Genomic DNA, 13,995 nt, shown 5'->3' with positions numbered 1-13,995 from the left:
ATAGTAGCATGGCAAGAAAGCTGTTTTCTAAGTATTGAAGTCATAAAAATCCTATTACGTGTTCCCTTTAAATTGCCCTAGGTCGGATGGGGGTCAGGGGACCAAGGTCAAATGTCCAAAATTTCGAGTTTATCTCGCACAAAAGTACAGAGCCTGCTGCTGAATGCTGTGAACAACGCACGGGGAAAGACTTGGAGCAAGTCTACTCATCAAGAACTGCACTGAACAAAGTGTAACACTTGAGGGCGTCAGACTATAAGCCGTTCTTGAAGGTAAACTTTGAAATCGGACTCGGAGCGATGATGTACTATTGTGAGTAGGCCTAAATAAACGTAGGATTTGTTCCTGTTTAGTTTGAACTTGAACTTTTTAAGAATTGTTTTTACATACAGTTATATGCATCACCTACATCAGTTTGATCAAATCAAATTCCATCTCGAACTGCCGTGGCTGCGCTTTTGAGCTATGGGCGGCCCGGGGGGGGGGGGGGGGGGGGGGGGTTAGACTGTCAATGCATGACTGTCATGACTGTCTCTGACCAAGCTGACTCAGTCAGTGACTGGAGTCTACTCCAGTGCAGGGGGGCTACCTGCGCGCGAAACACAGACATGACAGACGCCGCCCCACTCCACTTGACGTCAAACATGCTTGCTAAAGTTGCAATGTTGTAACCAGGCTATTTTTATAGGTAGTGGATATTTTGCCGGAGGTAATGACGGCAAACTAACGATTACTAAAGGTTTGTCGGCGGCAATCCATATCAACAGAGGGCGCTGTACTCTTTAAAATAGGGCTGAATTATAAGATGTATTAAATTCCCACCAAAAATTGTGTAGCACGTTTGGTTTAATGGTTAAGCAAAGGCTCTAGTAAGCGGGATGACACGCGTTCGATTCCGACCGCACCACATTTTAAAGTTTTTTTGCTCATCCCCAAATAAAAAAGAATATTCTTCTTTTATTATTTTAACATGTCTCAAACATTTTTTGCAGAGTATTACATTTTCTTTTTCAGATTTGTGGCTCTGGAGGATTTTTTTAAAAGGGAAATAAAGTCCGAAATTATAAAATGGTCTGAATCCCATCTTGTGAATACGATGTAACAACGATAATTTTGGCATGGAGCCAGACTAAAACTTTTCACTGGAAAATGTTTAAGTACAAAAAAACAGTAACTGCGCATGTTCAGTGCATATCCGGCAAACTAACGTTTACTTAAGGTTTGCCGTCTCCGGCAAAATATACACTGCCATTTTTATATAAAAAATGTTGCAACCTGACGGCGTCACAGTTTGCTCAAAGTTCCTTGAAACTTATGTGTTGCTAAAATTGTTGTTGGGAATGTGAGCATTGCACCTTCAAAATTTTAGCTGTTTATTCTAATTTCAAGACAGCTACTGAAGTCCAGACATGATGCTCACGGTAATCCTTACTTTTAGGACCCCATTCCTCTATAGGAAGGGAAAGACTCACCAAAACAGTTGACTAAATTACACTCAAAATTGACATTCTGATATTTCTTGGCACATCGGAACAATTGGCAATGACACCTTCTTGAATATCAGCAGGATTAATTTTGTGGAAAGAGGGCAGGGCTTTGATTTATGAGGGAAATTCCGGGGGAAAAGACGACGATGACAACCAGAAAACAGACTCAAAAACCAAGGTTGCAAACCTGAAAGCTCAATGCGATGAAAGCTGGATGCTGATTGGCTGATATAAAATAAACATCTTATTTATTTTTTTAGTAGCCAATCAGCATCGGGCTTTCATTATGTAGAACTACAACATGCACATCTGACTGCGAAAAAAGGTAGGAAAGTCAAATTTTCTTCTAAAGTGCTTTCAAAATTACATTAACATGAGTTTATATGAAGAAAAAAGACTGCTTTAGCCTGCAAAAGTCACATTGGTACTGGACAGTCGTCTGCAAAAGTCAGTTTTGAACAGAACTCGTAAAAAATAGAGGTGTCCTAAAAGTAAGGATTACCATGCTCACTTTGAAGGAGTCGCAATGAATTGTTAATAACGAAAAAAATTCCTCAGCTCTGGACAAACACGTGCGTTGCGGCGCATGCAGTTGCTAGTTCAAAAAATAAATTTTGTAATTTGAGAAGCAAGTTTGAAAATAATTATGTTTGAATTGAAGCAAATCAAATTGAAACAAAACAAATCAGTAAGAAATTAGTCTAAGTAACTTGGACCCAACTTATCGCCTTTTTTAACATTCGGACATGGTCTGGCAATAGTAGGGTCCAAGCTAATCCATATATGCCGAGCAACACAATTTTTGTCCTTGACCACAAAATCCCAACACTACTAAAATGTAGTAATTGATGGTTTTTCCCCCATTTTTCCCAACAAAAAAATTATGGTAGAGACTGTCAAAATAGGGTACAGGTCCCGGTAGGGTAACCGGAAGCAGAACTATTTTTCTGGGCATTGTACTACTTTACTGAAAACTATATTTCATATTAAGAAATAATAATGCTGTCTTGTTTGCATTACTTGTCTCTTAAAGTCAGATCAGACTAACTTGAGTGGTATGGCAACTGCAGCGTCATTCCCCACCCAAACCCTGGCACTACTCGTTAGCGATCTGCCTGGTGACAATAAAATGCTCAATATAAGCAGCAACACATCCAGCAGTTCCACAGCAAGCTCTGTCCTGATCAGATCCAGCAACCCACCTCCCTACCTTGGTCCCTCCCTCTCCGGAAGTTCATCTGACAGACGAGCCTCCTCGTCAAGTTTCTCGAGTACGGGATCACAGCGTGTCCGTATCAAAGCCAAGTACCTCCGGGAGGTGAAGTCCCCATTTGAGGAAGACAAAAATGAAGGAGGCAAGGGGAGGGATGACTATGTGCCCCCTGCCCTGCCTGGGAACTTGCCCCTGGGTTATGAGCAGAGGAGGGAAACTCAGAAAATAAGAGAGAATCAACAGACATCTGGCAGTGCAGGGAAACCAGGTCCAGATGTAGACATAGACAGAAGCAAGTCTTCCAATGGAGATGATGGCCATGGTGATGATAATAAAACACAGAAAGGTTTTACTGGAGGAGTGAATTTAAACTTGGTAAGTTAAATTGTAGATATGCTGTCCCCATTAGAATGCAACACTTTACCGTTAACAAACACATTAGGGTTGTGCCTGGAGGAGTGAATTTAAACTTGGTAAATTAAATTGTAGAGTATATATATGCTCTCCCCATTAAAATGCAAACTTTACCGTTAACAAGTACATGTATATTAGGGTTGCGCCTGGAGGAGTGAATTTAAACTTGGTAAGTTAAATTGTAGAGTATATGTATGCTCTCCCCATTAAAATGCTAACTTTACCGTTAACAAGCACATGTATATTAGGGTTGCGCCTGGAGGAGTTAATTTAAACTTGGTAAGTTAAATTGTAGAGTATATATATGCTCTCCCCATTAAAATGCAAACTTTACCGTTAACAAACACATTAGGGTTGTGCCTGGAGGAGTGAATTTAAACTTGGTAAGTTAAATTGTAGAGTATATATATGCTCTCCCCATTAAAATGCAAACTTTACTATTAACTATATATATTAGGATTGTGCATTTTTCAAATGATTTAGTATTCAATTATTCGTTTGCGCCAGCTTAAAGTTGCCGCCAATGGGATATTTGTGCCCAAATTGACTAAGAGCTCATTAAAGTAAAGAAGGGCTAGCGGAATGGCTGATATTTTACTGATTTTAAAGAAGAAATTTGAGCTTATATTCTGCATGGAAGCCCTCAAAGCATGAGCAAAGTGGCTTTCAACAATAGTGTGGCATTGGACAAACAATGAAACCACGCAAATACAATTACATGTAAATAACATCATGGACATTTTTCGTCATCTTCTGAAAACCGCCAACATTTTCGAATGTTTGAATCAAAAATATGCCATTTGGATATTCGGTTGCTGATACAATATGTGACACAGCCTTAACCTTTAACATTGTGAGTAAGATTTGAGGCTTTGCATGGTGGAGATACTAAATAATGAAAGGTTTGCAGAAACACCATGTGCGAAGAATTTCTCAACTAAGAGAATGGTTCTGAAAAGAACCAGAGGTATAAACTCGACGTTCCGGTCAGTATGCTCTGACCGTCTTCAGGACCGTCAGAGCATACGTCTTCTGACCGTCTCCCGAAGACGGTCAGAGCATACTGACCGGAACGTCGAGTTTATACCTCTGGTTCTTTTCAGAACCATTCTCTTAGTTTAGAAATTATTCGCACATGGTGTTTCCGCAAACCTTTCATTATTTAACATTGTGTGTCCATCATTTTGTGTGTATCCTGTGCAAAAAACATAAAGACTTTAAATACACATTCAGTTGAACATTGGTCAGAGTGCACTTCACACACATAGTGGGCCCTTCCTTAGATCTTACAAGTAGGCAAAATAAATCTGCAGCTCCTTTTTGGATAGGGGTATTACTAATCAGAGTCAAACTAAGTGCCCTTTGGGTGTTTACTATCTTCTCCAGACTTTATGCAGTGTCCATTCCATATCCTTTGTCGACACGGATTTCAAAACAAACTGTTGTGATAGCGATTGACTCTTACAATCGGAGATAAAAAACCTTATTCAGTGCATGTAGTTTTTCAATGTGGTTTGAAGTTCAAGGAGAAATGTTGAACAAATAGCTTCGGGAGAGAGCACCTTTTTTTCCGCAGAGAATTTTTAATTGGGATGTACCTGTACATTTTCGTTTATACCGACAATACACGTTCTACAGGTAAAACACAGAATTTCCAATTAAACTGATCTAATTTAATGTTGGAATTACCAACTTTCTTTTGACTTCAGAAAGCGTCTTCGGTAGCATCTTTGCTGAAGCAGGGAGCCCCTACATCAAGCCAACAGCTCCATTCTCAGCCACCTGGTCCCAACAATAATGTCAGAATCACTCAGTTTGCTGCAGGTGGGAAACAGAAAGTCTTCAAGGAACAACTCTTGAAAAGGTACACACACAAAGGGATTTACCAGGCATACCTAGGGAAATCTTTCTTCATTGCATGCAGTGTATGTCAGGCAGCTTCACTGCACCTAGTATATGTATACTTCAGAACTCCCCTATTCTTTACAGAAAGTGTCCCTGCCCATAACATTTATAAGGGAGCCATTTGACCCATCCTTAGTTAAACAATCCTGCTCGTACCCTTAAAAAGTTTCAGTCTTTATTCAAGGTTTCCTGGTCACTGATGTCATTTGTTCTGGCACTAAATAAGCCAGGTCGGTATTTCAACTGCGCATGCGCACAATGATATGGGTCACGGGTCATTCGGGATAATCGAACGCTCATCCAAGGTGCTACATGCGCACGGATAGGGGCGCACAACGCTCGCGTGTTAATTACAAGCAGAATGGGCATCCGCGTAACATCGTGTATCATCACGTCAGTGATTTTATCCCCAATGACCTTTGACATGGACTACTTCTTCTGGCTTATTCTTGTTGCTTTATGAGATCTGTATCGTTTCGGTTTGCGGTAACACCATGTGGTAATAACTACTACTTAGAAGATATTAGTACTGAAAAGAACTTGTCCTGCTTGTTATCAACTTTGCTAAGTAGTTTTTTGCTCTAGTCATCGTCAGTCTCCTGACGATGACTAGAGCAGGCTAGTCGAAACGTTGAGACCAAAGACAAGTTCGTTTAGAACTTACAGCAGGACTGTTCTTATCAGAACAAAAAACTACTTAGCAAAGTTGATAACAAGCAGGACAAGTTCTTTTCAGAACTAATATCTTCTAAGCAGTAGTTATTACCACATGGTGTTACCGCAAACCGAAACGATACCGATACCCCACCATGCAAAGCCTCAAATTTTATGAGATCTCTTATCATGCCCCAACTGTGGCAAGGGTCCCAACATTAGTTGGGACAGTCCCAACATTACTTAGTAATGTAGGGACCATCGTTACGGTGTAACATCTCAAATGAAAAAAAGTTCAAAGGATTGCTAGGGCAGGATACAGCCAAACCACCCACCTTGTAGAGCAGACATCTTATCCAGCAAAAATCTTTCAAGCTCTGATTTTACTCTTGAATGTTCGTACCATATGTAAACAAAAGGGGTTTCCCGTGTCTCCCGGATACCCTGTTTTGAATTAGGACATTTTCTACTGCAGTTTATGTTAGTGCTGTCCATTTTAGAATAATTTAGTATTCAATTCGTCAGTCGCACCACGAAGTGACGTATCGTGTGCACCAAGTCCATAGACAATACGTCACTTCGTGGTGGACCTGACGAATTACTTGAATCTGCGTTTGACCAAATATTCGGATATTTAAAATAAAAATATTCGGATATTTAAAAAAGTTGCACAAAGAGTGTGCCGGTTGAAATTCGCGTGCGGCAATTGTTAGGGGGCGCTGGGGTGTTTTGCAGTAAGTATTGGATAATGCGCCTATCAAATGTCTCCCCCCCCCCCTACCCCGTGCTGCCCCAGGTCCGATGTCGGGATTTGGTCACATTTTTCATGCCCCAGGGTGGGGATTTTGGTCACTCAAATTACATTGCTAACATTAGCGTACTAATGGAAAGGCAATCACTAGTGCGCCCCACGTATGTAAGTCGGGGCATGGTCGGGGATTGTCACTTAAATTTTGCCCGAGGGGTGGGGATTTTGTCACTTCAAAAGTGACAATCCCCACGTCTTGGGTGGGGCAGCCCGGGAGGGGAGGGGTGGGGAAAACATTTGATAGGCGCATAACTGTTAAAGGGCTTTAACCTGCTGAAAGGATGTGAACAATGAACCACCATCAACAAAAAACTACCACCGACAGAAAAGTGGCACCTGACAATAAAGCACCACAACCTTACAATAAAATAACATCTCAGTCATGTGTGTATATGCGTATTTTTAAAATGTATTGTCCCGAATATACAAACTGGCAAAAAGCAATTTGAATAGTCAGTTGATTGATCAAATATTTGAGTATTCGATATGTTCGGGACAGCCCTAACGTACGTGTGCAGCCTCTGATAGAACAATTACATGTAGGTCATCATTTTTCTTTTCTTTTTAAGCCAAGTACGACTTTTGTTTCCATACTTGCATTAGATAAGCCACACTTGTGCTAATTGTAACTTGGTTTTTACAACACAGGCAGGAGAGTAGTGGGCCAGTTAAGAGATACGTCCGGCCAACCATGGTTGGCAGCAAATATGGAGTAACCCATTCAGACAGACAGAGACCAGAACATGAAACTGAAGACAACACCAGCAACCCTAACACAGTAGCCGCTGTGACTGCCGCTGCAGTAGCTGCCACTGTTCCAATTGTCAAGGTATTTGTACATAAGGCCAAAAAAAAAATCTCCGGTTTCTGGTATGCGCGCGCGTCGCCGTAGCCATGCGCGTCGGCAAAATGAAATAGTTTTTTTTTCAATGAAAGATGATGTCTCAAAACCGCCAAACTCACTGGTTTGACTGGAATCCTGCTGCTGCACAATTTTAACGTGTTTTTAGATGGGGTTATGATCGAGAATAAGCTTTATGTGGCCTCTCTGGACCCCCATATAATTTCACTAAGTTTAGTCGGGCACCATTTGCAGTCATCAGCCGACATTTGAAGCAAAAAAGTCAGGTACCAAAAAAAAAAAGCTGCGTCGCCGCACCACATTTTGGACAAGCTCCATACCAGAAACCGGAGACTTTTTTTTTTTTGCCTAAGGCTGAGAAAGCATTTGTGTTTACAGTAATGCCCTAAACAATTTCCAGGTAGGTAGGCAGGAAAATAATTTCATTTTGTAACTTTATAATTATTTTTCTCTCTTTTGTCATTTATACTTACATGTAGGTTACTTAAAGGTATCTTTAACAGTATTATGTTAAATAAACATGTGTAATTGTTGAATAAACCAATAACAGATATGGAATATTTTTTTATATTCAAAATATACTTTCTTTTAAATTTTGGCCAAATGTGACAAAAATAATAATAAAAGTTTGAGGTCGGCAATTTGGCCTAAAACAAATCCAGGTTGGTTGGTTTACTGTAAACACTCATATTTCTATCTTTTGGAATCTTGGCACCATAAGTAGAATGAATCGGTGAATGTCTTGTCACTCAATGCACAGCACATGTAGCATGGATGCTGGTCAAACAGCCCATTTGCTCCTATGTTCTTCATATCTCTCTCCATGTCACCAAAATGAGGGGTACATTCTATTTGTGCACATAGTCCATTACGTAAGGTCAGCAACAATGAAAACTGTTGTCATTATGCCTCTTGTATCGACACCATTTTCTTTCCTTCTGATCAGGCTCAGAGTGACCTGGAAAGTAAGATGGATGCCATGTTGGCAAAACTTGCTCACCTTCACGAGATGAGCGACAGAGCACAGCAATCACAAGCTGAGCAGCAGCAGCAACAGAAGCAGCAGGAAGTCACTGCAGTGTCACAGCTCAGTGACAAGGCCGGTGAACTGCAGAGTCAACTTGATGAGGCAATCAACAAGAGGCTGCAGCAGTTAGAGAAGATGCAAGAAAGGCAGATGGAATGGCAGGTAGAGTCTGAATGATTTAAGTTATCTTACAGGTCAAAACAGTTTGTGCATCTGTGTCCCATAGTCGTGAGGACAAGGCCCAGTGGAATATGGAACACACACTACAAGTACAAATGGGACAATACATTTTGTTCAAGCTAACGTGATGCAACACTTACATGCTGCGGTCACGTTTCATCTTTTGTCCTATTATTCGCACATACATGTATTACAAAAGCTTGATATGGATATGCAATATGGGATAATACCACACCGATCAAATAATCAGGATTGGGGATTCAGGTTTGCTTGAAGATTAGGATTCTGAAATCTTTCACCTAGGGTATCGTTACAACCACAAAATAAACACTTTTAGACCATTTCTCTCATTTGCCATACAAAATATGCATGTGTTCAGTCCAATTTTAAAATCTAAGTGCATTTAAGTCAATGATAAAATTGAATTAAACTCGGCATGTATCAGTTTAAACTTCATTGTGCTGCTTCATGTTTTTGTGTCTAATTTCATTCTCTGCTCTCAGTTTACTTAACACTAGAGGTGTTACCAAAATATGCTTGATTATGTTTCAAGTCCTCACACCAAATATTGCACTAATCCAACTTGCAGCAGAAGTGACACTGGCCAAACAAAATATATTTTAGTCTTAGACAGGCATACTTTATGTATTTTAAATATCTATTGACTTGATATACTAGAAGCATTCCAAAGAGACTGCAACAGTTGATCATTTGATGTTGTCGCTCCTACCTGTTTTTAACGGTTCTTAACTTTTTCGTTTACTCTTCATGACCTTAATTCAAATGTTCGGATTACTTTGGTCTAGTGGGACTCTGTAATGCCACTCTGAAATGGGTGTTAGAACCTGGGCCCAATTTCACGGCGCTGCTTAACAGTTAGCAGAAAAGTTGTGTTTAGCATAGCAGAAATATTTGCTAACCTTAAGCTCTATATCACGGCGTGGACGTGCTAACAGTCACGCGTGCATGGAGATTTCTATTGTTACGTCACTACGTTAAAGCCAGAGTCCATCATTTGCAGCTATCCAAAAAGTAACTGGCGTAATTATTGTTGAAAAACATACTTGGTTGAAAGATAGTGAGGGGACTAAACTCTCTGTGAAATTATTCTTTCTGGCAAGCTGTCATTTTGAAGAAATCAACGAAAGAAGGCCTTTCCAACGGTGCTTCTTAAGAAGCACCGTTGGAAATTTCCGTTAGTAGTTCGTTTTTTTATTCGGTGAAGCGTGCGCAAGGGTTGACACGACGCACGCGCGCACGCGCAGTTGCTATAATTCGTCGGATTGGTGCGCGACATCGCGTAACTGCAATCGGCTCAGTGAGAACGTGTCTCGGATGCTGAATTCAGGCCCAATTCAAAACATGATTCAGCAACTTTTGATTTGAATCGAGATCCTAGAATGTTGTTTTTCTCGGAATATACAGCTGAAGCTGAGCTGAAACTTCATCAGGTTAATTGTTCAGCACCCTTCTTTAGATTTTGATCACTTTTGTTGCTTCAAGCGAACAAAATGCACAACTTACAAATGATGGACTATACCTTTAAGCAAATTTTTCCCCCGAGGTTAGCGTGCCTTTTGCTGTGCTTATGCTTACGGTCTCCGTGAAATAGACGAAGACTTTGTTAGCATAAAATCGTGTGCTTAGCAGCGCCGTGAAATTGGGCCCTGCATCCTTGCTAAACATTTATGGATGTATACATGTATGCATGCCCAAGGTTTGTGAGAGCATATCCCAGCTGGATCCCAACTGTGTGTAACTGAAGCAGATATAACTACAAGACCAGCGAATCATCTTAAGATCTGAGAAATTATGATTTAAGAAATGATTTTATAAAGTATTAGTTATGTGGGTTGACCTAATTAAAAATGTGTTTGGAGTTTAACTGGTCAAAGTGATGTTAAACCTAGACATTGACACAATTGTATAACTTACACTGTACTGCTGTTGAACTTGAGGAAATTTCACTAGCTTGCTTGGTCAGGACTCAAACCCACAACCTCCTGCTAACTGCTGCAGATGTCTTAGTCACCCAACCACCAAGCTTTCTTGGATCAGTGAGATAAGAGTTAGGTGAAAAAATAAATAAACAAATAAATTAACTCCAAATGTGTCATTTCAAACAAACCCCGGGCCATCACATGCCGTTAATTAAAAGGGCAGACAGTAAATGTTGGTGTTTCTTTCTCATTTTGATTTCTACTTTTTTTTCAAGGAGAAACTTGTTATGGCAAATCAGCATCCAGCACAGAGACTGGAGAAACATCCATCACTGACCCAGCTTCACTCACTGCTAAATGGTGTCAGAAGTGGGATTTCTGATCAACCAATTCCTGAGCGGGAATCAAGTGGTAGGTCCCAAATGCCTGCAGAAAAACCTTTACGGCAACCACCTGGACCTGAAGAACAGAGGAATTACAATCCAAAATCCCATTCAGCTTTTTCACAACACGCAGTTCAGCCACAGGATATGAAGCCTACAAGAGATTGCACTGCCCCAAGAGTACTAGTAAACCCACGCCAATCCGACAAAGTTAAAGCACAAAAGCAGAATCGGTACACGCCAGCAGTGACGTTGCATAGATACCCACCTCAAAATGCTTCACCAGCTAAACGAAGAAAAGAAATGGTCTCTAGCGACAATGATCTTGAAATGGGATCAGAGAAACAGGCAAAGCAGCCGTCGCCACTAGACACACCAGCCCCTAGACGGCATGCTCCGCGACCTTTGACACAGATCCCACCGCCCAAAATGACACATGCTGGTAAGTAATTTGTTTTCAGTAAATGCAATCAGAGAAAAGGCTTTCTACTTGATCATTGTCTAAGATGTGCAACATTTCAAATGTTTTTAAACAAAAATACTCTAGCTTTTCTTTACAGATCTTATTGTTTTTGTTGGTTTTCAAACTTTCCATTGTAATACAAAAACAATGCCTTATGTTATTTCTGAAACTGAAGGTCGAGGTTTGCTGGAGGAGATTCTCACAAGTCACGATGAAGAAGAGAGAAAGAGAGTCACAAGAGGGCACCAGACACACTCACCACAAGTCACAGCTGTCACCAGGTAAGTCCTTGTCAAACTAAGTTATGTTTGCTGTCAGAGGTACATCATTTTCTGACGTTTCATTCTGTTGAAGATGCAACAGTCAAAATGATTAGTGGTTTGAATTGACTACTTCTTTGAGAAGTAAGTATTAAGTTTGAGAGGAGTCGTGCCCAGCTACCTTTTTAATGCAACTTAAGTGATTTGATTCCAGGAACTTTTGAATTCAAGTTTTTAATTTCATGTTTTAAGTACACATGTACAAGTTTGGATTCATCTATTCAACTACTGAGCCTGAGTACTTGCGTCGGATGGAATTCTGAATAATAAGTACATGTACTCCAATCCTGCAATGTAGTAGAAGGCAGCAAAGACGACAATGCATTGTTTACACTTATTTATATGCTGAACAACATTAAGTTACAGTCATATCCAAACATTTAAGGTCATGTCCAAGTTAACTGGTTACAGCTTGCAGTTGGACATGCGCCTAGTATATGGATGCAGCTGCAGCCACATGTTTTACTGCCTGCCAAAGCCAAGTAATTTGGAAATGGCCAAACGCTGCACTCCGATGTAATGTTTGGCACGACATCGTCACAGGCATTTTAAACTGCCACATATTTTTAGGTCACATGACCGCTGACAAGCTCAGGGCTGATACAGTGTGTACAGCTGAAGTGCCGACAATGATTATGTCAAGTAAACATGTCTGACACAAGGATGATATATCACCATCATAAATACGCCAAACTATTTATAACATTTCAGAAATGCCTCCCTGCACAGTTTACACTTACACCTGCATTATGTCAAGGTGATCAGGGTTCTTGCCCCCCCCCCCCCCCCACCCACAACTTTTTATATGCTACCTCCTGCAAAGGAAATAATACCAACTAGATCTAGGTCAAATTCTAGGCAGATTGAGCCAGGAAACTGATAAATCTTACCGTAGATAGCTTCCTGTCTGTGCCTGCTCCCTTCGGGAATGCCGCAGTGAACTCACACCAGCCTGCTTACAAGTATACACGATCAACTTCGTTGGCTCATTTCAGGTGTTACAGGAATGATCAGGTTTCTTCGCTTGTGATGATTACGTATTATTTTCATAATGATAGTTTGCCAGCTGTGACAACCAGTTGTTTATTTTAGGTAAATGTACAGCTGAAATCCAGGGATGCAGAATAGGGATATACTTCAACTTTCACATCGATATAACAACGGCACTCGTTATTATTGGAAAATGTAAGGCAAAGCATGCAGGCCTATTGTCAGCATTTGAAAATTGCTTCTTCATAATGCCTTGATTAGAAAAACAGGGAGTTGCTCAAGATGTAGGTTTTTTGTGCTTAACAGACATTTTAAAAACAAAATGATGTGTCACAAATAGTAAGCAGGGTGTTTCAAAGGTACAAGGCACCCTGGCTAAACCATGCGAGGATGAATGGCGATATTCAAATTCAAAATTGAAAACCTGTGTCAAAAGTTGGTTTACTGATGGACTATAGTTCACATTGACGTGTTTGTCAGTGGCTGGATGGTTAAGCAGCCAATTGATATTTCATTATTTTACTGCACAGCGTTGAATTTTTGGTTGGGATTCTTTGTAATCCTAGCAATAATGCCAAAAGGTAGCAATACACGTATGTATATAGTGTCCATTACAATTCCCTTTAAGTATGAACTAGGATGAATGACATCGTATTGGAACAAGGAAAGGCGTTTGAACTTGTAACGAGGCAGCTAGACACAGCTGTCAGCAGGTAATTCTGTTAACTGGGGGTTTTTTTTTGGGGGGGGGGGGGTTGGTGAGCCGGCGTGCCGGTGTTTTTTTTTATTTATTAATTCTCTCACTCATAAAGTAAAGGGGAAACACCTTTCCTCTGTTTTCCAGGATGGGTTAAAAGGTCATCAGAAATGCCCAAGAGACACATTGGGAAGTTGTCCAATTTGCGACAGAGGATTGCCTGAAATTTCATTTTAGTTATACCAGTGAGTCTGATATTCAGCCTCTTGTGGTTTTACTCAAGCCGGATATAGCATCCACGTTAATAAAAGCCTCATTTTTCGTCATGTCATTTTTGCATCTCAATCTTGTACAGAACTGTTTTTACTGAAACATAGTTCATTTTCAAATTTATCACCAAAAAAAGTCAACTTTTTTTCAGCAAGTAGGAGAACGGTTCTGTCCTCTACTCCGGATTACGCAAACCTTTGTCACGGAGCTCTGCTTGACAGGGTGAATTAATCACCATGGCAACAGAGCTAACATGGACCGCTTTTAGTTTTGATTTGTTCTTCCTCGAGGCATGAATCATGGGGCTATAAAATCAAAATAATATGCAACGGAAAACAACAAACCGTGTGAAGTGGAAATTGCTGTACATGTTCGCCTTGAC

At 40.5% G+C, this 13,995-nt stretch overlaps 1 protein-coding gene across 1 annotated transcript; it reads left to right on the top strand.

The window, feature by feature from the left end:
- Nucleotides 1-254: 254 nt before the first annotated feature.
- LOC119721185 (protein TALPID3-like) lies at nt 255-12,432 on the top strand. The gene is made up of 7 exons (XM_038191089.1): nt 255-312; nt 2,521-3,075; nt 4,824-4,978; nt 7,130-7,310; nt 8,290-8,532; nt 10,766-11,315; nt 11,512-12,432. Exons 2-7 carry the CDS (start codon nt 2,545-2,547, stop codon nt 11,619-11,621), a joined length of 1,770 nt encoding a protein of 589 aa, XP_038047017.1. The 5' UTR covers nt 255-312; nt 2,521-2,544; the 3' UTR covers nt 11,622-12,432.
- Nucleotides 12,433-13,995: the final 1,563 nt, after the last annotated feature.

This window comes from Patiria miniata, unplaced genomic scaffold, assembly GCF_015706575.1.
Source record: "Patiria miniata isolate m_02_andy unplaced genomic scaffold, ASM1570657v1 HiC_scaffold_13, whole genome shotgun sequence".
Classification (NCBI taxonomy): Eukaryota; Metazoa; Echinodermata; class Asteroidea; order Valvatida; family Asterinidae; genus Patiria; species Patiria miniata.
Note: the sequence above shows the minus strand (reverse complement) of the source record. Positions and strands in the feature narration are given on the sequence as shown.

Excerpts from the sequence above, each read along its gene's own strand:
- LOC119721185 (XM_038191089.1), top strand. The coding sequence starts at position 2,545 with ATGGCAACTGCAGCGTCATTCCCCACCCAAACCCTGGCACTACTCGTT. Across the intron at positions 4,979-7,129 it reads AAGGAACAACTCTTGAAAAG|GCAGGAGAGTAGTGGGCCAG; the intron begins GTACACACACAA and ends TTTACAACACAG. Across the intron at positions 8,533-10,765 it reads AAAGGCAGATGGAATGGCAG|GAGAAACTTGTTATGGCAAA; the intron begins GTAGAGTCTGAA and ends TTTTTTTTCAAG.